This window comes from Ursus maritimus, unplaced genomic scaffold (assembly GCF_017311325.1).
Source record: "Ursus maritimus isolate PB19 unplaced genomic scaffold, ASM1731132v1 scaffold_13, whole genome shotgun sequence".
Taxonomy (NCBI): Eukaryota; Metazoa; Chordata; class Mammalia; order Carnivora; family Ursidae; genus Ursus; species Ursus maritimus.
The window spans coordinates 33563658-33588907 of NW_024423675.1; the positions used below are offsets into that span (position 1 = coordinate 33563658).

A 25250-nucleotide genomic window follows, 5' to 3' on the forward strand; every position below is an offset into this window, starting at 1 on the left:
TGTTGAAAATCTCTAAGAATGGTAACATTCTTTATTCTACACATCTTTTAGTTCATACCATAAAGAGTATGCATCAAGGCAATCCAAAAATAAGATAATCATAAGTCTCCCACAGGAATCCAACCCCACTTTGAGTATGAAGACTGGCAAATTACTTAAATAAAACTGCTGGGTACAGAGGATGCTTTTCCACACGGCATATCATCAGTCATGTATCGTAGAGCACGTATCATCGCCAGACTGAGATGAACAGGTTGGACATCCTGTTAGAATTGACATTTTTCAAATAGAAGGGCATTGAGAATTATGTAACAGCTGGTGAAATGCCAGTCCACAAGGGAGAAACAAGGAACTGTTTTTTGAAAAAGAACACCCCCACCTTGACCCCAGTCAGCTCACCGGCCTGAGCTGTGCCCCCTCCATCTTCCCCTGCAGCCCTGCCTTTCCACCCTCTCCTTTTGAATGAGGTAGTCTTTCTTCCTCATTGCGAGGAGGTAACATATTCTTTTTTGTTGAGTTCAACCCAATAATAACTTTTTGTACCACATCATAATGGTAGGGTTTGTTATTCAGAAGGTCAATTCCAGGCAAGTAACAGGTATCTTCCAAGAGAAAAAAAATTTTTTTAAGTGATAATGCTCAAGTATGTGTAGACTTGGCTGGTGAATTCAATAGCTATCTTTTTCTATTGATCTTCATTATTATTAAATGGTATTTATAGCACCATTACATTTTCTTTCTCTTCTTAAACCTAATACCAGGAAGGAGGATTGAGAACTACACGTGAACTTGGTAGGTAGATGTAAAACAGAGGTGAGTAATGATGACCGGTGGGTGACCAGTAGTATCAAGTCTGACCCAGGAGAGGCTTCCTAATCTATGAATTCATGAAAATTACAGCAGGCAAAATATCCCAAGTAAAACTTCAGGGCCACAGGAAGTTGGTTATAAATATTTGAATTTTTATCTGCAATTATCTTATGGGTGTATGTTCATGCCAGGAGAAAGAAACCTCCAGAATTCTGGTAGGATGCAACAGCGTGCTGAAGCAAAGCGGCATTGCTCTTTTCAGCGCAGAGCAGCTACACGTACACGTGTGCTGCTTCTGAAGAGATCATGCTCTTTGCTTCCGGCAGATTGGGTATCCATGGATACCGCAAAGAGTTTCCAAAGAAACGCTGCCTAGAATATTACCACACCAGCCTAACAGGCCTTCACGTGGAAACTGACATTTGAATTAAAGGGACAGGCACTGCTTCCCACCAGAATCCTGGGCAGCTTGGCATGGCTAGTCTTCTTTTCCTCACCATTCAACGGTGGTGCGTCATTTAAAGGCAAGCAGGGTAGGTTACTTACCCAATGAAAGCAAACGAGGGGAAGAAACCAGGTCTGTGTTCCCTACGTAAGGCGCAAGGACCCCAGGAATACTCTTCTGATGACAGATTTCTTACCTGGTGATCAGTGTTCTTATAAATCAAGGTCTGAATATTATAAATCAGGTGGGGAAAAATTACACAGAGGAAGACAAGTGGCATTTGACACCGTGTGCCTGAATTCATATCCCCAGATGGACGAGGGGGAGAGGCAGAACCTGTTAACACGTTTACAAGTGTATGATCAAGGGCCAAACAATGTGGCTCCACGGAGCGGTCGTCTGAACAAGGCAGTATTTCGTCAGTGCCCCGTGATACCTTCTTTTCCTTGCATCCATGTCACTAAGTCAGCTGAAGAATCTGTTCTTAAAAGTCACTGTAACTTAAGTTTCCATCATTCCATGAATCTGGCCTTCAGGGTTGTAGGTTATTAGCTTAGAATAAAATGATTTAAAATATCCAATAAATATTCCAAAGCTTAAGGTTTTAAAAATTTATTTATTTAGTTTATACAAACGTCCCGCCCTCCTCCCCCTCCCCGCCCCCAGTCTTCATCCGGGGCATTTTCAGGACCACATCCTGTTCTGTGGCTTCTTTTATTATCCAGATTGTATCACACGTTTCTTACTGGAGTCCAGGCAATGGAATATAAACAGACTCATATCTGGGGAATCAACACAGCAACAGTGGCAAAACACAGCACCACAGAGGGAAAAACACAATGTCACAGGAGTGCGGCAACAGAGAGGACACGTCAGGAGCTTGGCTCACGGGGGGCAGCAGCTATGTTGGCGTTTCTTTCTGCCTCAAGTTCAGAAACAAGCTGGACTATCTCTGGGTGACTGAATTTTCCTGCAAGGCAAGAAGACAGGGAAGAAGATACAAGAGAATCCATCAATGGATCCAGCTTGATCCCAGGCTTTTCAGGGGCTCGACGCTGAGATTCACTCCAACGCAGAAGAACACAACTCCAGGTCCTAGGGAGGGGACCACGTGGAGATCATGGTCCGTCACCCCGGATGCCACCAAGCATTAGGGATGAGAATCGGACAAAGAACTGTCCCATTAGGCAGAGCTAGGGGAAACCTCACCAGGCAGCCTCTGAATGCTTCTACTGGGAACTACAAAGAAACTCAGGGAGGACAGCACCCGGAGACCTGAAAGCAATCCCTGCCCGTTCGGAAACTGCAATGGAAGGGAACAAAGCACGTGCATACAGAAAGACTGGTGGGAAGACAGAAGGTCTAGGCTGTCCCAGGAAGCAACCGTGCGCTTGCGAACACTTCCGCACCACACCCCACTGCCCTGTGCTGTCTTCCCTGCTCCTCAGCCCTCCCAGACCTCTGCCCTGGCAGCAACCAACCCACAAGCTGTCTCAGGTCCGAAGTTGCACAGGGAATACTACACCCACCATCTCTTCCCTGTGTTTCCTGTTTTGTTTTTTGTTTGGTTTTGTTTTGTTGATTTTTTTTGCCAGTGCCTTTTGTTGTTTACTCTTCATTCCATGTGTACCTCTGTTCCATTTATTTCCTATTCTCAATCTCTTCTTGGAACGATCCTCTCACTTTCTTGCCCTGATGTCGGGCTCGTCCTGAGGATATGGCTTTCCCTGCAGCCTTGTGGCACAGTGGCCATCTCCTCTGTCACATGGCTCTTGTCACTGGGCCTGGCTCTGCCCCTCTACGCTCCCTGTTGCTTCCAGGCCACCCTCTGCCCCACTGTGTACAGGTCGTGCTGTCAGACTATCACCGCCACTCCACCAAAATGGCTCTTACTGAGGACACGCCAATTAGCTCCACGTTGCTGAATATGATGGCTCCTCCTTCCCTTTTGTTTTTGTTTTTTTTTAAGATTTTATTTATTTATTTGACACAGAGACAGCCAGTGAGAGAGACAAGCAGGGGGAGCGGGAGAGGAAGCAGCAGGCTCCCAGCAGAGGAACCCGATGTGGGGCTCGATCCCAGAACGCTGGGATCACGCCCTGAGCCGAAGGCAGACGCTTAACGACTGAACCACCCAGGCGCCCCTCCTCCTTTCCTTTTGAAACACTTTCTTCCCTTGGCTTCTGAGGCCCCTGATTTTCTCCTCTGAAACCTACTTCTCCCCCATCTTCCCCATCTAGTGGCAACTCCATTCTCCTGTAGCTGCTCAGACCAAAATCCTTGGACTTCTCTCATAAATACCGCCACACAAATCTATCGACCTTTCTATTCAGAATATATCCAGAATCTGACCACTCCTTCCTTTTTCTGCCACTACCACCTGGCTCAAACTGCTATCATTCCTCACTAAGAGCCTGCAATGGTCCCAGTCAGTCTCCCTGCTTCCAGCCCAAGTGACCCTTTCAAACACAAGTCAGATCATGCTCGTCCTGTAGTCCACCTTCTCTAAGGGTCCCCATCACGCTCAGAGCACATGCCAACCTCCTATACTGGCCGGCGGGCCTCAGCCCACTTCTCACCTGCAACCCTCTCCTCTCATTCACCCCCATGAGCCACACTGGCCTCCATGCTGTTCCTCAACACACAGAGTTTCAAAAAGGAAAGAGGAAAAGCCTTAAGTGGCGAATGAATTAGAGAAATAAAAATGTGTTATCAAACTAAAGCCTTTATGTCCCCTTGAGAATCCCCTAAGGGGGGCACCCAGCTGGCTCACTCGGCAGAGCACGTGACTCTTGATCTCAGCGTCACAAGTTCGAGCCCCATGCTGGGGGTACAGTTTACTAAAAAGAAAAGTCCTCATGAGGGTCACAATGTACATCTTCATCTCTCCCTCACTAAACTTGCTTTTTTCTTCAAGCGTTATTGGGATTAGTAAGAAACCACTCCTTACATCAGCTACATTACTTACTAAAAAATTACTAATTTTTTAATAGAGTAGTGCACCAGAGTGGAAAGTAAAGTGAATTTTAACCTCAGCTCAGCTAAGGGCACATCTTCCTCTTTCCCCGCTCAAGTTTCTTCCTCAATAAAATGTGGAGTTTAAACCAGATGACCCTCCTCGCTCCCATTTTTTGATTCTACTAGGAGTCTCATGTTTCATTTTCTATTTTTCACTGTGAGTGTATCAAAATAGAAAATGATAGCATTAAAATGCAAAGCACCACACAAACATGTCTTGTATTTTAGTTACATTATTGGCAAAATATGCTATCTTGGAACCCAATCATTGCTTACAATGGGTTAACAAACATTTTCTGTAAAGAGTAAGACAGTAAATACTTTAGGCTTTGTGACCTATGTGGTCTCTGTTGCCAACTACTCAATTCTACTCAATTCTGCTGCCGTGGTGTAAAAGCAGGAGAGACAATACATAGAGAATGAGTGCGGCTGTTTCAATAAAACTTTATACGAACAAGCAACAGTCCAAACTTGGCCGATGAGCCACAGTTTGCTGATCCCTAGTGTAGACTGCTATTCTATTTAACTGAAGTCAAATATTTTTGACCACCTATATCAAAGACAGATGAGACAAACCCGGTCTTGGCCCTCAAACAGTGTACTATGGGGTAGGGTGAGCAACAGGGGGTTTGGGAAAAGACCCAATAAAGGAACATCACTAAAGAGAATGCAAGTCAGACTGTCACAACATTATGGAAAGCTCTAGACCAAATGCAGAGTGAGCAAAAAGAGGATATCGCCTAATTCTGACACGGAGGATCAGAAAGGGAGACCAGGGAGAGGAGTGGCTGCAGACTGTAGAGCTTCTGAGGCCACTCAAAAGTGTCAAGATCTTACTTTCTAGGAAGAGGAAAGCCACAGAAGTTTTAAAAATGAAGATGTGATAATACCTATGTGTACAAAGTAGGAAAACACTGAGACCTGCAGGATAAGCTGGTGAGCCCGGCTGGCAGAGTCAGGAGGTAATGACAAGAATCCAATACAGAAATAACAAGGGCCTTGTCTGAGGCAGAGAAGTGGGGCCGGAAAGAGGGAAGGAAGATGGAATCAACCTCAGGGTGAGGCACATCACGCTCTAGAGCACGGCCTGAGCTGGGAGCCACGGGACGTCCCGAGCCGTCTCAGACAGACAATCTCTGGCAGTGCTCTTAGGGGAGACTGAGGAAGTCCAGGGGACGAGAGACAGGGCTGTGCTCCAGGGAGCCACACGAACCCCAGCCAGCACTCCTACAGCGAACTGAGCTTCACCAGAAACTGTGTCACCATGAAGACACCCGAGGCTTACGCCTGGTATTATTGTAAGCACTTCACGTGAACTACTCCACTAGATCTTCAAATAACTCTACAAAGTAGAGTCTATAATGACCCTTATTTTAAAGATTTTTTTTTTAGTAATCTCTATACCCCATGGTGCTCAAACTCACAACCCTGAGATCAAGAGTTGCATGCTCTACTGACTGAGCCAGTCAGGCGCCCCTATAATTATCCTTATTTTAAAAATATGGAAACTAAGGCCCAGAGCTAAGGTAAGCAATTTGCTGGACAATACGTGGGTTATATGTGGCAGAACTAGAACCAGTTGAACTCCAGGTCCGCGCTATGAAGCACTGTAATGCCAACGGTGACTTCGACGGTTTAGGGTTATCTACTTTTCACATCTCTTTTTCTACCTCCATCTTCCATGACTTTACTTCTATAAATCACTTCCAGATTATAATGCGCTTTCATAGACATTCTCTCTCTTGAGTCTCGAAATCCACCTACGGCTCAAGTAGGGTAAGCTTTATGCTTTCCCTTTTTCAGAGAGGACACCGAGAGGCCAGGACACTGCCCGGGGGCACAGAGGCAGGTGTGAACGCGAACCTGGCCTGCTACTCAGACCCCAGGGGGGCGTGCTCGCCCACGCCAGGCTGCCTCTCACCAGGAAGCCCACCACTTCCCCTTCAGATGCTCCATATGGAAGCGTCATCAGAAGGTAACGACAGCGGGTCTCACTGACGCGACGTCAGTCACTCCACTAGGAGTAAGCCCAGCTAAAATGGTGTTTACTGAAAATCGCACGGAGTACCTGCTGTGGAATCATAGAAGTCCTGCAGCCGCCCAGGTCTGTTCTCCAGGTCTTCATACTCAGATGCCTGAAGAATCATCTCGCACTGGTCCAGCTGCTTCACAAACTTGGCTTCTGCACTTGACTGGGTCTCATACTCCTGAGGAAAGGGACCACGAAAGCAGCATGATGAGAGCTGTGGGGCAGGGTATTCCGGGAAAGTTTTGATTCTGGTACTGAAATCAGACTCGCGGGTAAAAGCACCTTCTGTACTGGCCACGCCCCCTTGACTGGGCACAAGCCCTTCGCAGAGCCGCTGCCTCTGTAACCACCGCTCGCTCTCAGCACTCCGCGCAAGATGTGCCGCGATTCTGCGCATTCCCCCGGATGCCTGCAAAGTCTCATCTGTTTGCAGCGACACTCCAAGCGTTCTCCTTCCCGTCTGGTACCTTGTCTTCAAGGTCATTATTCTTTCACCCACCGGAGTGGCAGAGGTCTTTCTAACTTCAAGCTACTATTTCATTGCATGCTTCTCAAATTATTTCCCTCCCCATTTAAAAATGGTCAGGCTTCCTTTTCAAGTGAATTTCTAGCTTTCTCATTGAATTTTGGCTGTCCCTTTACAATGGAAATCTCTGTCCTTGCTTTCCAAACAGGGCCCCTGGGGTATGACTCTGGAGGACACTGTCAGGATCTGCGGGTTCTTGGCGCAATGGCATGTGCACACGTACTGGTGACAGAGAGGTGCTGAAGCCAGTGGACGGGGAGCAGCATTTTGCCTTCTGGTCCCTCCCTCCTCAGCGCAAACCTGAAACAAGAAGCTCCGGGAGGGCTGCTTCGTAGAGCATGACACATGTCACACGACCGCAAGCCCCAATTAATACTATATAGAATCGTTTTTCTGTTAAGACCAAAGTGTTCCCAACTGGTTTCCCTGCAATGTTCTCATTTGTAATTCCACCCCAGATGTGTCTGGATGATGAACCTGTCATGCTTTCTTGGCAGGGTGATGTGATGTGAATCACTGAAGGTTTCTCGGTTTTTATTAGATGCCTTATTCTTACAGAGGCAGTTATTTGGATTCTGATAGAGCTGAAATTGTACAGGGAAATCATTTTAATACAAAACCAAATACATTTTGTTTTATTTCAAAGGCACTTCAAAATAATTACCTTTATTTAAATGCTTGTTCACATTTATAATTATATATTTATATTTAATAATTTCAAGTTCATTATTCAACAAAAAAGAAGTGGAATATACTCGAGGCATAGCAGTCCAGGATTTTTCTCTATTGAAAGTAAGAAAAAAAGATTTCAAGACCATTAGGAAATGACCACACACTTTGTAACAAATTCTGGTGAAATTACATGTTTCTTTTAAAAATATAAATTGTTGGGTTTTTCCTCAAAAAGTAATGGTACAGGCATTTCCCAATTTCATTTTCCAACAATGAGGCAGGGCAAGGAGAACAGTGAGGCCAAGAAAGCTCTAGAAGAAGACACCATAGCATCTTTGGGGAACTTACTGCAAGCAGTTTCTCATGACAGGATGCAGAATTAATTGCAGGAGGAAGAGGAGACAGAAGAGGCTGAGGGGAGGAAGAGTCAGCCCCTGAAAGGCCTCGTGGTTTGTGACAAGGGGCTGCAGCTTATCCTGCAGCTACTGGACGTCACTGAAAGGTTTCAGGCCAGGAGGGTCATGATCAGATTTGCATTTTAGAAAGATCATCCTACCTTGAGTGTGGAAAATGGCTAGACCGGAGGCAGAGCAGTCAGGCTCTGAGACGTGGCAGCACCAGCAGAGCAGCTGGGAGAGTCTGGTCTCGCCTAATCTCGTGGCAATGAAGATGGGACAAGTGGGCAGATTTGAAAAACACTAAGGACGAAGAAGTGAACCAGAACGTGAACGTGAACGAAAGGAAAAGCTGAGAATGACTTCCTAGTTTCTGGCACGGGTAACTCAAGAGGGAGCTACGGGAGAAACAGACCCAAAAAACTGACAGAGCAAAGAAACAGCAAAACCAAAACCTAATGAACACATATAACAAAACTACGGAACATAACATTACCATGAATCACAGAATATACTTTAAGCGGGGACAAATCACGTCCAGCCATAAGCCCTGCTTTCCATCAGCAGGAGCAACAGGGCATCTGATGGACCTGAGAAGAGAAGAACCTCTCCCTCCAGTAGCAGCTGATGCAAGCGCAGCCCTGGTGAACTCACCAGGCTGACCTGCTTACCCCAGGACAGGGCCAGAAACAGAAACTGCTGGGGGTGAAATCAAAACTGAGTGGGGTAAGGATAACAAGATGAAGGAAAGAAAAAGTCCAGACAAAAGTGGGGAAAGAGAACAAAGCCAAGGAATCTCTGAACACAAGCCACCATACATTTTAACCTTACATTAAAAAATAACACAAGACAGACGAGGTAGCTCTGTGAAGTTCAAAAAATTTATCTGGGGACACGTTGGTGGCTCAGTCGGTTAAACGTCTGACTCGATTTCAGCTCAGGTCACAGTCTCAGGGTCGTGTGATCAAGCCCTGCGTTGGGCTCCGCACTCAGCTGGGAGTCTGCTAGGAGATCCTCTCTCTCCCTCTGCCCCTGCCTTCCCCTCTCAAATAAATAAATAAATAAATAAATCTTAAAAAAAAAAAGTTATCTGAATCAAGTTTCCTTCCAAAAGTTCAGGAAAACTATTTGTGTATCAAAATGAGCAACAGGAAAAGCACAGAGATCAGATCCCGCACAAGCCTGCGAGAAGGTAAAGAGGGCAAGGAGGGAAGGACCTCGCTACAGATAATTCACATCAGACAGACATTCTTAATGTTTTTTTAAAGGATCAAATCTATAAGAAACTACTTCAAAAAGAACTAAAAGATGCTAAGAAAATGGTAAGACATGAAAGAATCATATAAAAAACATTAGAGAGAAAAGAAAAAGTAATTTTCACAGCGAAGGCTAAGCAAACAGAAACACAGCGCTATTTAAACATGATAAATAATACTTCGAGAGAAACAGAAATTGAAAAGGAAATTAGGTTTAAAAGTCAAGAAGAAATGAAGATGATATAAAGGAATTGAGGGAAGGCGACAAATATTAAAAACAGGCAAAGAAGAACCAACACACAGACATGTAGACGTTTGGGAGGAAAAAAGGAAACCAAAGTAAAACTATATTCAAAAAAATTTTCTTGAAATTAATTTTTTTTAATTTGAAAGTATATATTGAAAACACACACTAAGTAGCTAAGGATATTAACCCAGAAGGACCAACACCAAGACATATTCTGATAAAATTACCACGTATATTAAAAAAAATCCTTTGGATACCAATGCAGAAAGAACATTGGACATATAAGGAAAATAAAATTATTATTAGACTTTGCTTTATGACCAAAGAGAATGGGAGCAATGTATTTAAGATATTCAAGGAAAGAAACTGGGAGCCAAGGACTTTATATCAAGTGAGAGTGGCCTTCCAGTATAAAGAACACAGAGGCAAAATTTAGAGCATATTGTTCCTGGGAGCCCTTCTTGAAGAACCTACAGGAGAAAAAGTTTCAGACAGCCAAAATGACCGGGACAAACTGACAGAAGGACAGCTAGTGAGTATCACCAGGTACTTGCAGAACTAAGGTTCGGTGAGGTGTAAGGAACGGTATGTTACGCTTAATGTAATGTCATGGTAATATAACAATCTAGATAGAGAGCAATGTAGGTAGAGTACAACTGTAAAAAAAAAAAAAATACAGGAATTGAGATAGCACAGGCAAAACAATTTTTTAAACTGTTTTCAGTGATTGGAATTGATGATGGTGGAATATACAATTGTTATTCTGAGACGGGTGCATGAGTAGAGAAGGATAAAGCCTTTATAATCAGGACTCCTTGTGTGGAAGAAAGAATATAGAAGAGGTTAAGACATACCATACAAGAGATTAAGTAAAAACCGTGCAGTACTGTATTTGAATTGGAAATATCACCATGAACCCATGAGGCATACACACATATATATCCTAACTCTGTCCATTAAAAAACATAAAAACCATAACCAACTCAGTAGCAGCAAGTACCCCACTGCACATACTGTGGCCTTGAAATAACACTGCCTATTAACACAAAAAAACAAAATAGGAGGTCTGGCTGAAGCGTGTTCGAGATGAATGAGGCTGGACCATCCTGCCANNNCAGGGAAGCAACCAAAGTCAGGTGTTTTTACCCCACCTCGCCTGTATGACCTGCAACCAGAGTAGATGAGGAAAAAGCCTCTGCTAATACAATTATTTCAGCTACTAAATGAAAGCAAGACAAAAACATTAGTTTATTACAATTCTCAATGGGATGAAGGGATGTAATCATCAAGAAAACCCAGACATTATGTGCCTCATGATGAAAGAATCCAACACCATCTACAGTTTTGCCAAAGATCCAACGTGAGTCTGATTCAGCCTCTGGATCCAGAGGCCCATGTGCAGAAAACAGAACAGAAGACCAGAACCACATCATGAGTGCGCAAAACCCAGACTGCGGAGAACTCTGTAAGCCAGACGGTCTGGATTCTTCAACAGATAATTTGAAAGAAAAAGAAAGAGATAGGATGAGGGTTGAGGGGGAAGGGGGGTGTAGATTAAAGGAGATTTAAAAGATACATTAAGCTTTTTAAAAAATGGGCAGGATTAAACTAAAATGTTGGAGGATGACTGCTTGGGGGATAAAACCATAAAGAAAATCAAGGGATCCTTGTGAAAATCAGGGCAGTGGTCACTTTTGGAGGAAGGGAGTGGTTGGGCTTGGTTGGGGCACAAGAAAGGGCTTCTGGGGGGAAGCAGTGGCACAGTTCTAAATCTTTTTATTTTTTTAAGATTTTATTCATTTATTTGACGGACAGAGAGCACAAGCAGGGGGAGTGGCAGAGGGAGAAGCAGGCTCCCCGCTGAGTAGAGAGCCCGAGGAGGGGACTCCCCCCAGGACCCTGGGATCATGACCTGAGGCGAAGGCAGACGCCTGGCCATCTGAGCCACCCAGGCGCCCAGCACAGTTCCAAATCTTGATGTAGGTGGTAGTCACAAGGGTGTTATCCTTCCAGTAAGGATTACTGGAACTCTGCTGTACACAGGTGTTTGTGTCCTTTTCTGTGTTTTACTTTTCAATAAGATGGCCTTGAAAACAGTAGCAATGGCTGAAGGAAATGAGGGTGCCGGGACCTGGCTGAGACGGATGTTGAGGTGGAGCCGTCCTTTAGGCTGCTGGCCTTGCAAGTCCGGAGCTTAGGAGGAAGATTTTCAGGAGAACACCTGAAAGGACACAGTCCTGGGAAGGGAACATTGGCTCTGATCAAGTCAGCCAAGCCAGAGGAACACCTGAACAAACTCCGAAAGAAGAGCCCGAAAGGTACAAAGGAACTCAGGAGGGAGCAAGGGCACAGACGTGAGGGAGCAGAGAACTTGAACCACGCGAGGCCCCATCTTCTGTGTGGCCCAGGTGTCAGGTGCACTTGGGCAGAGAAGGGCTCCAGGATGCAGCCAAGCCAAGTCTGTGACCTCAGCAAGAGCCGCGTGGGGGCCTGAGTCACGTGGTGGGCTGTGGGGAGCACAGACATTCGGAAATCAAGGTATTGGCAGGACTGGTTCTTTCCGAGGGCTGTGAGGAAGAGTCTGCTGCAGGCCCTTCTCCTTGGCTTCACATGGCCTCCCTCATGTTCACATGGTGCTCCCCCAATATGTGTCTCTGTGTCCAAGTTCCCCTTCTTATAAGGACACCAGTCATATTGGATTAGAACCCACTCTAATGACCCCATTTTAACTCAATTATCCCTCTAAAAATATTATCCCCCCAAAATTTTTTTAATCCTAGCTCAGGAAAAAAAAAAAATTCTCCACAGTTATTATTTCCTCTTTGGAGAACACTTGAAATGATATAGTTATATTTCAAGATTAACAATAAAAATTTGAAATATAATTATTTAAAAAAAAAAACCTCCTTTACAGTATCACTAAAAAGCCTTGTCAATTCATTCAACAAATATTTATTGCCCATGTCGTATATTATATTTTACTAGGTATTGAGAATAAACTATTGAATGGAGAAGAAAAAAGATATCCTATCTTTAAATAAGGTCTTATTCAGAGGTACATATGAATTTTAGGGGGACACGATTCAATCCATATCCAAAAGAGAAGAGGGGAGAGGGATATCTTCTTCTGAGGTACCGCCGGGAGCTAGGTTTTTTCGCCAAAAGATTCTGTGGACTGTGAAAACCATGTATTGTGGAAAGTGATACCCCAGTTCTTGAAATACAGGCTTTAACAGGCATAGGATGGGGAGAAATGGTCAAAGAAATTAGGGACAATTCTAATGTTTAACACTCTCTTTCCAAAATGATATTAGACATTAGGGATGTCAATTTTCCTGCTCTGTTTTCATGATTTCTTTTTTTTTTCCCTAAAGATTTTATATATTTATTTGACAGAGAGAGACAGCCAGCGAGAGAGGGAACACAAGCAGGGGGAATGGGAGAGGAAGAAGCAGGCTCCCAGGGGAGGAGCCCGATGCGGGGCTCGATCCCAGGTCTCCAGGATCATGCCCTGAGCTGAAGGCAGACGCTTAACGACTGAGCCACCCAGGCGCCCGTTTTCATGATTTCGAAATAAACTTAAATATACATGTGCCCACCAGCACTGGGACCCTCGTACACATGCTCACACTTCCGTGGAGAGTAAACACTGGGACTTATATGTATGCTCAGTCTGTGCCTGCAGGGCCCTGGTGACCTTACCTCTTGGCCTGAGGCGGCTACCTCACTCATAGGGGTGTATGAATTGGTTAAGGAGAGTTGAAGACCCATGAATACTATTCTCTGTGAATAAACTCCTATAATTCTGTCTGAAAAACGTATTGCTGTTTATTGACATGGTCCTCACTTCCCCTCCTCTGGCTCTTAATAGAAAAACAAGCTCCCAACCCTTCCAGAGCATGCAAAGATGATGTTCATGTCAGCAAGTAAAAAAGCTCACGATTTTTCTCCTCCGCATCGATCAACATCCCACAGTCTCACCAACAAAGTAATTTAAATCCTTGCTATCTTCTTTTAAGCTCTTGGCCGCCCGGCAGCAACAATTCTCAAGGAGGACTGTCACATTCCAAGGGGCCAACTGTGTACCTGGCCTGAGATCTTTAACAAGATTAATTAATTCAACCACTGACTTTTACAAGATCATAAAACTGTCACTCATTTTGGGGGTTATCAAGTCATTTAATGCTCTTTATTTTATATTTTTTCCAAATCCAAAGTATTTTTGTCATGTTTTTGTTTGGAAGCTACTTAAAGGAGACTTTGCAGTAAATTTAAATTAATTTTTGTAATTAAAGCATATTTTGCAGTAAGCTTTTTTCAGTCAGTTGCTGATGGCTAACTGAGAAAATAATTTAACAGATACTGCCACTGTGTTTACAATAACTAGGAGACACAAGGGTACCAATTCTTATAAAAGGTTTTCAAATTCTGGGAGTCTTTCCTTCTTAGAGACATGGGATTAGTTTCATAAGCTCAGGGCCATTTTTTTTTTCTTTCTATGTATGAAATGCAACCCAACTCCACTCCATCATTCCTCAATTCATAGTGTTCCAGAAGTTCTCTTGCAAGTACGTACTTTGGCACAAGGGACTCTTTTCCCTGAAGCAACCCCGTCACACCTAGTAACAGACGCCACCTGGGCCAGCCTCCAGCTAGACACCATGCATACTTTGCCAGATTTAATTTTCACAATTATTTGGCAAGGCAGGTATTAACGGGCCACGGTCTTTTACCTTAAAATCTGTTTCAGTTTTCAGCATATTTTTCATTTAGAAAATAATATGGTATGTATAGTACATATTACAGAAACTCCCTAGGGGGGTCTAGGGCCGACTCAGTTGACAAACAGATGAATATTTCTATGTCAAAGCACACTGATTTTCACACGGGGGGGGGGGGCTCTAAATAGCCTCATGTTGATTCAGGTAAGATTTTACTGTGTGAGGTCAAGTTAGATCAGTTTGTTGTTGTTATTATTGTTGTTGTTTTTAACTGGCTCCCTGAACTTTGTAGATTTCTTAATTATGGTGAAGGGCATATGCAGCTGTAGTCTCATGTTCTGGGAGAAACAGGCCGACGAGAGCCAAGCCACTCACCCGAGGGAGGTGGGATTCAAACCCAGGTCTCTCTGGTGGCAAGTCCTGCTCTCTGCATCACAGCCTACAGCCTCACGAGGGGATGCGTATTTCATCCCCTAATCCAGCTAACCCACGGAAATGACAGCATGCCACAGAATCTGACCACTGAGTAAAATGGCAATTTTAGGAGAAACATTTATTCAGGGTTCAACACCTGAATACAACACCTCAACACTTCCTAACTTGTCCCTCAGTCTTCCCCAGTCAAGGAAAGAGCTGACCAGCACGCTAGGAAGTGGGAAGGGAACTCTGCCAGCTTGGAGGCTCGGGGGAGAGCAAGGCACGGTGGAAGCCTGAGGATGTAAGAGAAAAGGTGGAAGATCAGCCTCTGAAGGCAGGAGCAGGGGGTGGGGCTTTGAAGGAGCCGTGAAAAGTGAGAGTGTGAGGTCGGTGGGGGTCCAGGGGCTCAAGCAAGGAAGGGCCAGTGTGGACTGGAGGCAAGTGAGAAACTGCAGTAGACGAGGGTCTCTTTGCTGTTGTTTTCCCTTCACAAATGAAAACCAGCACTAGGAGGGGGAAGCAACAGGAGAACAATGGCTTTCTTTGCTCTTTCCACTCTTCCTGCCCTTTCTCTCCGGCCAACGGGCCTCCCACCTTGCTGTCAAGCACTGGGAAGGGAACGAGCACCCACAGGGTCCCCGCTCTGCGCTGGGCATCATGGCAGCACTTTACTTGGACCAGACTCAGCCCCGAACAACCCTTCAAGGTTTCACAGATGAGCATCAGACTCAGAGAGGGGAATATGCCCACGGTCGGAGCCAGGAAGTGGCGAGGGCCCACGTTCTTTCCAAGGACCAGAAATGGGTGGGTGGGCGTGGGGTTGGCAGGGTGGGGGGGAACGAGAGCAATGCAACAGGAAATCCAGGGGGCTCTGAGTCAAGATCTGTACCAGGCATTATGGTGTCAAGGGAAATGGGGAAATTGGAGGGAAGAAAAATTTTTATCAGCCATGAGAAATTCCTGAACCAGCCAGGAGGTGAGAAACAGACACAAACCAGAAAGTAGTAAGTTAGAGACAGCTTGTGATAATAATCTAAGTCAACGAAAACACTGATGAGCCATATAAACTCAATCACAATACATTAGAAAGCAACCTATCATATGTACTTACTTCCCAAAGTTCATAGAGCTCCTTTCTGAGATCCTCTGGGAGGAGCTGGGTTAGCTGCTTCATAGCTTCCTGAAATATCAAACAGTTATTTTAATCATGATCACATTTATCTAGTTAACAACTCAACTACGAAAGCCGAATAATGGGCTCAAACTCTTACACAGAGCTCCCCAAAGGGCAGTGGAATATTGGGCAATATTTATGGCTTCTAAGGAGGGCAGTTGTGTGCATGAAAGAAACGTGTGTATTTATTCACAGGGCTTCGCTGAGCATATGTTTTGTGGTCTGCAGCACATCAGACACCAAAAAAAGGACAAGGAGGAGGGTGTGAGAGGATTACAGAAATATCAGAAGTGAGGCCAAGGATTTTACATCTTATGGATGAATCGCAAGATGGCCACGTGAATTTTAAACATAAACATACAAAAGTTCAAAACAAACCTGAGAACAAGAACAGGAAAGTAACACTGAATTACAAAGCTCAAAGAAATTGCTCGTATACTATTAATTCATTTTCTATTAATATTTTTATTGTGTAACATAAAGCACTACACAAATGGGCAGTTATTGTCATTAGCATACAGGAAACGGCATGAGAGGATTTTGCAGGCTCACACACACACGGGCTGAAAGGGGGTATTCAAAGATAATTAGCGGGACGCCTGGGTGGCTCTCAGTTGGTTTAAGCGTCTGCCTTTGGCTCAGGTCATGATCCCGGGGTCCTGGGATCGAGTCCTGTATCAGGCTCTCTGCTTCTCCCTCTCCCTCTGCCTGCCGCTCTCCCTGCTTGTGTGCTCGCTCTCTCTCTCTGACAAATAAATAAATAAAATTTAAAAAAGAAGAAGATAATTAGCCACACCATCCAGGTACTATCTGAACCATTCAAGAGCATCCCTGATCACGTCTTGCCCTCCCTCTGTAACCACGTCCAGGGGTGGGAATCCAGCACCTCAGGAGGCTGCCCAAATGGGCTTTAAGCAGCATGGACAGAAAATACTTTCTTACATCAAGCTGAAAATTGTTCGTGCAGGTCTCCCACTATGCCCAACCCCAGCCCCCCAGCGTGCCACCCTCACCCACAAACACAATATCAAGTAGGTGGGCAGGGGCCCAGTGGGGCCAGAATCTCTGGGCCACGGGAAGGCCATGTGACTCAGACCAGCCTTTTGAGGGGCACCTGCATGATTTGTCCAGCAGAGGCTAGGGAAAAAATGCCACGGAATACCACCATTTCCAGAGCAAACCGTATGTGCCAGTGTCTACAAACATCACCACCTCCAACGGTTTGTAGCACACCACCCTCAGTGTATCGAATTTATGCTATTTTGTGTCTACATTCGCCTTTCTTTCTTTTTCATAAAGCAGTAAAATGCTTGAGAAAATCTCTGCATTTTCAAAAATTAAAGGTGTCTTTATAAATAGATTGCCTTTCTCTACATTATTCCAAAAACACAAGCCTGTCCATTGCTTTTGTTTGGAAAAAGCTAACTAAGTAATATGTATTTACAGGTATATAAAAACCTAAACCTTTAGATTATTTTATTTCCTTTCGGGTGATGTCCTCAGCACCGAACACAGTGACTGATGAGTGGTCTGACCACGGCGGGAGAGGACGGAACCAATGCCTCCGTCATGCCAGATACTCTATTACGCAAAGGTAGCCGAAGACTGAGATCAGCTTTTTGGAGCTCACATCCAATTACTGACTTACTGATAAACTCCCTGTTGATTAAAACCATCGTGTCCTTTAAAAAAACAAAACACAACAAATGCGTTGTTGCTCTCTTCTTAAAAATTGAACAATGAATTTCCGGATCTACACTCGTTGATACCATCTGTTATTACACAATCAGATCGCTCTTTGAGGCTGCTACGGTAGTCGATATTCCTTGTTTGGCAACACACACCACAGAACTGTGCCTACCTTTTAAATGAACCCTCCGAAAACGACTTCACTACACTGCAGGGTACCCGGCTGCATATGCCAGACTTGTCCTCCCGGTGGTGAGCCCCGCTGCTCCCACTTCTATACGGAGTTTCGCCTTGTCCACACAGATTTAAGGTGGGAATATTCCTAGCTTCTTCCCGTTAGCAAGCACGCCAAGAATTTGCCGAAAGTCCTGAGCTGAATAAGATTTCAGCAAACGTCTTGGGTCAGTTTTGCGTCAAGCCCCCAGAAAGCATCCCGCATCCTTCAGACCTCACTGGGGAGGCTGAGCAGTGTAGAGCTCACTGCAAACTACAGATTCGAATGGGGTCTGGAGCCTGACTTGCTTAGGACTGGCTGTGGAACCCTGAGCAAGGTGCCTAACCTCTTTGTCCTTCAGGTCTCGCATCTGTAAAACGGGGTTAGTAATGGCAAGCATCCCCGAGGGGGCTGTCATGAGGATGAAGCTCGTCACAGCGCCAAAGCTCGTGGCATCTGGCACATGATCAGCAATCTATAAAATGTTCACGATACTTTTCAGTTTCTCAGTTGCGCCAGGTTCACTCCCGTAATAAAGCTTGGTTCTTCTCCTTTTAACCTCTTGGTTCTTCAGCAACTTTCAGCAACTTTAACCCTGGTGGATACATGCCTACCATGACTCAGCCTTCCGACCGCATGGTTTTCTCTTCGAGAAGAGAATAACCTGCCGTTGCTGTATCCCAGCCTCGAGTTCCGCCCCGCGGGTCCCTGATGATCCCTGCGACGCTTCGTTCACCAACTCGGGTTACGGTGTAAAGTCTGTTTTGTCTGATTTAGGAAGGGGATCAGACAACAAGTATTGCTTTTGGCCCTAAATCTTCTCTTCCATGCCCTCGTTTTCCCTTTCATCTTAATACCTACTCTCCTCCAAAGCAAGCAGCCTTCCAAGTTCACCGAGTATCTTCCCTGCCTCCGACTCCGGTTTAAGCCTTCCTGAGGCAGTCGGCTGGCCTCTGGGCGAGTCCCGCTGCCTGATTCTCATTACGTGCATTCCACCTTGAGCCAAGAATCCCTCATTTTATTACTTAAGGCATGGTTCCGACATCCAAATCTTGTTCATAAACTCCATCTGCATAAAGAATTGTTCACCTTCCAGATCTTCCTCTCTGTTCCCAAATCCTCAGCCCTCTTCCAAGCCTTTGGTTTCTTGTCTAAGAACCTCTGGTTCTTCAAGATGCTTCCCCCGTCCCTCCTGATTATGGCCTCGAGGCCCGTGGGAAACACAGGAGTGGGAGGCAGCCAGGAGGTACAATGAGGCCGGAAAAATTCACCTCGTTGTCAGGACAGGGCGTCCAGGAGGGCAGAAGCACGCTCTGTTCAGCCCCACCAGGCCCCCTCCACAAGGTGTCACTGGCCAGGCCTCACTCCTGTCAAGACAGCAGCCGGTCTTCTCTCACCTCCAGCGGCTGGAGAGCCTGCCCGTGGACGCTTTCTTCTCCAAGAGGCTCTGACTTACTCTTCTGTGGAGGAAGCCTCGGATTCATTATGCACCTTCATGGGGACAGTTTGCCTTTTCTTCTTGCTCTGTGTCACTTTACAGTCTCCGAGGACCCTCTGGTACTTCAACATAGCATTTCTCCTCCACAATGTCCAGACTGACCCTTGGATAAAACTACCCTGCATCCTGAAATGAGCTGTATAATTAGGGCGTCTTTCTCCCCATCCCTTTCCTCTAGGTCATGTCGTCTCGCGACACCCTCTGGGTCAGGGCTAATTCTTTTCCAACACTCGGTATGTTGAACTAATTGGCTTTTTTTCATATTAATTCTGCCAATCAATCTAGGAACGCTTTATACACAGATTCCTACAGAAGAACAATGCCTCAACCTTCTCCCTTTTTACAGGCTGTCATGATGCTGAGCCTATATTCTGGATCTGTATTTTGGCAGGAAGAACACATTCCTTACACAATTTCCCTTGTTCCCATAATGTTGGAATTCCTAAATTGGTATTCCCAGAGCTTCTCGCCTCTGGGCAGATAAAAATACTTCTGGCTACTGAACTCCAGTCTCTCCAGCTCTGAGAACAGCTGTTCAAGCCCACCTGTCCTGTTAAAGCATTTTTATGAAGGATCCATCCACCTAGCAATTTAGGACCGATCTCCTATAATAAAAGTAGCTTGCAATAATCCCTGAGAGGACCAGCTATTCAACATTAAAAAACAAAACAAAAACAAAACACAAAACCTTCCTGGATTTTCCAATCTCTGCCCCAAATGTGTCTTCCTCTTTGGCCCTGGGTTCTGAATTTAGAGCCCAAATTGATATTGATTTAGTATTCTTTTGATGTTCGTTTCTTACTATTACAAATATATTTCTTTACTTCTAACCAATAAATTAAAAGACTAACTGAAAATTCACAAGTAATTATAATAATGATTAGACTTGTGATTTTATAGAACTTTCCTCCAAAGAGCTTAACCAGCATGGAGAATTCCTTCCAGTTCTAGCTACTTCTCTTGTTCTAATGAAAGCCATACTGTCTATGTCCACCTACTAATGAGAACAGAAACCCAGCAGTTTCCTGTCCCTGTGTTAGACAAGGCTGGGAGCAGGCATACTTTCCTGATCTTGCGTTAAACAAGGTTGAGGAAAACCAATACCAGTGTGCTGTGCTGCTTACGCCAGGAAGAAATCCTTGCTTCTGGAAGATAAGACCGTCAACCACCCAAGTAGAGTAAGCGCTTACAGCTTACTCCTCAAGGCTCTCATTATGACTCTGCCTCACCAGTCCTACCAGTCCAAGGTTATTTTGTCCTACACTCCGTGCAATCTAACTAGTGGCCCATCTCGTAAGATCCATCCAACCATCCTCCAGCCCAGGCTCTCAGACTCTATAAATACCCTCTCCAGAGTTCCCCTGCCTGAGACACTGCTCAAATTCTGCCAAGGTGCTCTCCCTTACTGCCACGGGTCCAAGAAACTTAGCTTTGCTTCTGCAACAGGTGTCTCTGGCGGTCTCTGGTAGAGTCAATCGTTAACACTGACCTCTTCTCGCCTATGTTTTTCTTCTTTGGGGATGTTATCTGCTGGCGCTATGTCCCCCACGATGCATTCTGCCATATCGTGAACAAGGGCTAGGCGTACGCATCTGACCAGGCGAGAAATGTGAATAATGACACAAAATTAGATTCACTACAAGTTCCTTCTCTAGACTATTTTGAAGATGCATTTTTGTCCTCCACCCTCACAGGGTATGTTAATGCAGTATTTTCTAAAGTAATTGTATTCTTCTAGCCCCCAACAGTTCCGATTCGAAACTTCTAGTTAATATTCAACACAATAATGCATGAATGCAGGGGAAACTGTTAGCATGAATTTTTTTTTAAATGGCTGGTTTTTCAAATATCATTTTAAAAGGTTGATAACTTCGGATGACAGCCAGGAGGAGATGATCTGGTGATAGCATTTACTTACTGATACAAGATTCAGAAACAATCATTTCCCCATATACTAGTTAGATGTCACAATGAGGCTCTTTATTATAGAGAAATGGGTGGAGTAGGACAGATCTGGGTCCAAACCCAGCAACCTTTTATTAGCTGTGTGACCTTTGCCAAGTTACCTAATTTCTTTAAGTGCTCGATTCTTTTATCATCTGTTAAAAAGGGACAGCAATACATCATAAGGTTGGTATAAACACTAAATTTGATCATGTGTGTTCCTGGCACATGTGGGTCATTAAGCAAATGGCTATGATTATTAGTGATGAGGATAAACACTGTCAAAATAATGAAGGCAGGTCATGATCCAAGTGCCCCCAAGGGCCAGTCTGTGTCATGTGCCCACTATGTCCAAGGCAGCACAAGGCCGAACAATCTCCTCACAGGTGTTCCATCTACAGCCTGTCTCTGACATCCCGGTCAAATCTCCAACCACTCTCAAGTTTGTTATCTCTGCTCCGCACCGCATTCGTCTTGTACTTTTTGCCAAAAATCCCACTTCCACATCAGCTACCGAGTAACAGCTCTCAACTCTAATGAACCTTTGCTACAATCAAATTGATCTACTTATCTTTTCCAAAATAGACTTTTCATTTCCTACCACTGGGCCTTTGGTTGTGATGGCCTCCTCTGTGCACTGTGCCTTCCACTTCTCTACCCAGTCAACTCTTCAGAGCTGACCTCAGATTCATGCCACCCCCTCTGTTAAGATCACTCAAGAACACGTGATCTCTTCTATTAGAATACTTTGCCAGTTTTTTCTTAAGCTTTTTATTTATTTATCTATTTTTAAAGTAATCCCTAAACCCAGCGTGGGGCTCGAACTCCTGACCCCAAGATCAAGAGTCACATGCTCTACTGACTGAGCCAGCCAGGTGCCCCAATCTTGCTAACTTTTGAATATCACTAATTTTGGACTTTTTATAGAAGCCAGTTGGGACCTGTGTCATTCATGGGAGACTTCCTTACCATCTTAATATTGTTAGGAAACTTTGTCCCGTGCTCAAAAAGCATTTTAGGCACCTGTTGACTGAAGGAGAGGCTATCTCTTTCTCAGCTACATCTCGCACATACCCCTCCAAAACGTCACCCCTCAAATGGGTGTTAGTTTTCATGAAAGGTGCTAGAGTAAAGCACACAGCGTACTAATGCAATGACAGGATTTTAGACATACCACATTCACTGTCAAGGCCCTGCAAATCCTGATATCACACTTACATCTTTTTGAGACCACGGCAGGCTCTGTCACTTGCCAAGAGAAAACCCAGAATTTACAATTGAAGCAACTGAAGTTTACAATTTGAAGCAATCAACACACATAATTCCCCTTTCTACAGCCTGAACCAGATAATTTCTCCTAACAGATAAACTAACCTGCAAGAACTGGATACAGGCATCAGTCACGGGAAGCGGCGCGTACCCACAGACCAGAGATCCTAACAAGCATCAGAGTTCATGTCGGCTTACCGGTCTTTGTTAAGGTGTTTGTCTTTGGTCACCAGAGCCATAACTGCCATCCTGTACATGTGATCTGATACACTCTCCGGCCTCTCAACGTTTCTGTATACCCAGCCAGTCCGTGGGACTCTCTGATGAAAATGAAGAAGAGAAAGAAGCTTATAAAAATAAATATTTAAACTATGTGCTATGCTCTTCAAGAGAAGCCCAAGGAATAGGGTATAGAAGCAGGGTCATAGTTTCAGAAAGTGTTGAAAAGTGCTTAACTAACCAAATGATCAACACCTGTTATCAAATAAACCAGTGAGGTCAGAGAATAAGAAAGAGGAGAGGGAGAAATAATTCACAAAAATACAGTGAAGGGGTCCAACAGTCAAGTTACTCCCTGTTACTAAGGTGTAAATTATGGAACATAGACGAGTCCTTTAGACATAAAAATAAAACTGGAAAGTATTGTGTTTTTCCTAACTACAAGAGCTGGGACTTTCTGCATCAAACAACCCCATTCAACACCTGTAGAGAACACAGGTGAAAGCTCTGAACTTGAACAAGGGATAGACTTCCCAATTTGGAAGCAGAAAGGCCAAAGGCATTTCTCCTTGCTCCTGCTACCACCAGTCATGATTCTGCCTTCTGTTCAGATCAGGATGTAATCTTGTGAGGCTGCTTTTTCTCCCCAGGACTCTACATTTCTGAAGAATTGTATAAACAGTCGCAATAGCGGCAGGTGACAGATAATCGGCTTTTAACTTGTAGAAATTCTGCAAAATCACCAATGAGGGGTAGAGGAGGGTGGAGTGGACAGGGAGGCCGCACAGGACACAACTTAACATGTGCACTATATAAAATCTTCCGTTAAAAAAAAAAAAGTCTTGTTTTTTCTAGAAGTCGCTGAGAGGCAGATTTAAAGCACCCCACTTAAAATCGGCCGGACTGATGGATTCTGCTCTTCCCCCCCAGCTGCTCCGAAACCGGCCCCCCACCCCACCCCGGCCCTGGCTGCTCAGAGGCCCAGTTGAGGGGTCTTGAGCCCCAGGGCAGAAGCAGGAGAGCACGGACCGCGCCAGCTGCTCTCCGGAAACCTCTGGAATGGCTGCCCAGGCCGGCAGACGCGCCCCCGCATCCAGAGGAGTTTCTGGGCCCACCCCTGCCAGGCGGGGAGGGCGGAAGAAGGGGGGCGACGGCCCCAGCCACCGCGAGCGGGAGCTCTGGAGCGCCGCGGCCACCCCCGCCTCTCCCCGCGCGCCGCCCGCCCGGCCCCAAGCGGCCCGGCCCGGCCCGGCGCCGGCTCACCTTGAGCTGTCCCACCAGCCGCAGGAACTGCAGCAGGTTCCCGGCCCCGCGGCCCGAGAGGGCCGCAGCGGACACAGAAGCCATGCGGCCAAGGGTCCCGCGGCTCGGAGCAGGCCGCTAGGCCGCCTCCTGAAGCTCCTCCCCCTCCTCCGCCTCCTCCCCCTCCTCCTCCGCCTCCTCCCCCTCGTCCTCCCCCTCCTCCTCCCTCCCCCTCCTCCTCCCCTTTCCTCCCCCTTCTCCTCCCTCCCCCTCCTGCTTGTCCTCCCTCTCCCTCCTCCCTCCCCAACCTTCTTTTCCCCTCCAGACTCCTTCCCATTCCTCTCTCCTCCTCCACTTCCTCACCGGGTTGTCCCAGACCCGTATGGAAAAGAAGTGTTCCACTTTCCCAGCCTCAATGTCTGCCCCCCAGGCATTGCACCATCCCTGGAGACCAAGTGCTTGGTCATCACTTGTTTGCTAATCTCCACTCCACTGAATGCCCTCAAACTTTTAAAGGGATTGCAGTTGGGTAGGGGAGCCTTTGGAGGAGGGGGAGGGCTATGCAAAATTGCCTGAAAATCTTGCCTTTTAGCAACTCAGCGTCTGATTGGGGGAAGAAATAAAGAACTCTACTTCAAGGTGGGCAGTCTCTGAATATTTTAACAGAGGCACAAGGAAAGTATTTGGGAAGGGAGAAGTCCATTGGGAGAGACAAAAGTACTGGGAGAACCCCGGACTAGCCCTAAAGGGCTCGGGAGTGAAAGCAGTCCCATGCTGAAATCACAGTCTTCCTAACATCTCAAGCCCTGAAGAACCCCCTTACTCCAAAAAGCTGGTCAGCGTCTGTCTCAACCATCTGTCTTAGTTAAATCCACAACCAACGGTACCAGTTTTTAAAGGCACTTACTAGACACGCATACACAAGGACTCGGGGAGAGGGTAATGTCGAAAACAGACTCTATGGGGCAGGGAGTAAGGAGGGAGATCATTGAGGAGACTATTGAAATAAATCTCTGGGGAGATGATTTGGGTTTCATCCAGAGTGGTGGTAGTACAGACGGTGAGAGGTTGTTACTTTTGTGCACAACTTGAAGGTAGGACTAAGGAGGTTTGTGACGGATTGGACCGGACTGGACTGGAGTATGAGAGAAAGAGAAGGATGATGCCACAAAACGTGGCCTGACTAACTGGAAGGACGGAGTTACTATTTAGCAAGCTGGAGAAAATTGCAAGAAGAGTACATTGTGGGGAATCAGAAGTTTGGTAACTGGGGTCACCCAACATTCAGAATTTGGGAATGGGGGAAGCAGTCAGTGAGGTAGGAAGAGGGCTAAGGGATAGTTGTGTTCTAGGAGCCAAATGAAGAAAATACCTCGAGAAGGAAAGAATGTGGCTGTTGTGTGTTGGTTTGTTATGATTTTCAAGTCAACTTGTTTATGACAAAAATGAAATTGTTTTTAAGAGC

General features: G+C 45.5%; 1 protein-coding gene across 1 annotated transcript; it reads right to left on the reverse strand.

Moving 5' to 3' along the window:
- Positions 1-1850: 1850 nt before the first annotated feature.
- HDDC2 (HD domain containing 2) lies at positions 1851-23963 on the reverse strand. Its single transcript, XM_040627755.1, has 6 exons — positions 23807-23963; positions 22523-22644; positions 20601-20703; positions 15648-15716; positions 6342-6480; positions 1851-2225 (listed from the first exon to the last, which is right to left on the reverse strand). The coding sequence occupies exons 1-6, from the start codon at positions 23888-23890 to the stop codon at positions 2128-2130; spliced, it is 615 nt and encodes a 204-aa protein (XP_040483689.1). The 5' UTR covers positions 23891-23963; the 3' UTR covers positions 1851-2127.
- Positions 23964-25250: the final 1287 nt, after the last annotated feature.

Excerpts from the sequence above, each read along its gene's own strand:
- HDDC2 (XM_040627755.1), bottom strand. The coding sequence starts at position 23,890 with ATGGCTTCTGTGTCCGCTGCGGCCCTCTCGGGCCGCGGGGCCGGGAAC. Across the intron at positions 22,645-23,806 it reads GGCTGGTGGGACAGCTCAAG|AGAGTCCCACGGACTGGCTG; the intron begins GTGAGCCGGCGC and ends CATTTTCATCAG. Across the intron at positions 20,704-22,522 it reads AAACACCTTAACAAAGACCG|ATGCGTACGCCTAGCCCTTG; the intron begins GTAAGCCGACAT and ends TCGCCTGGTCAG.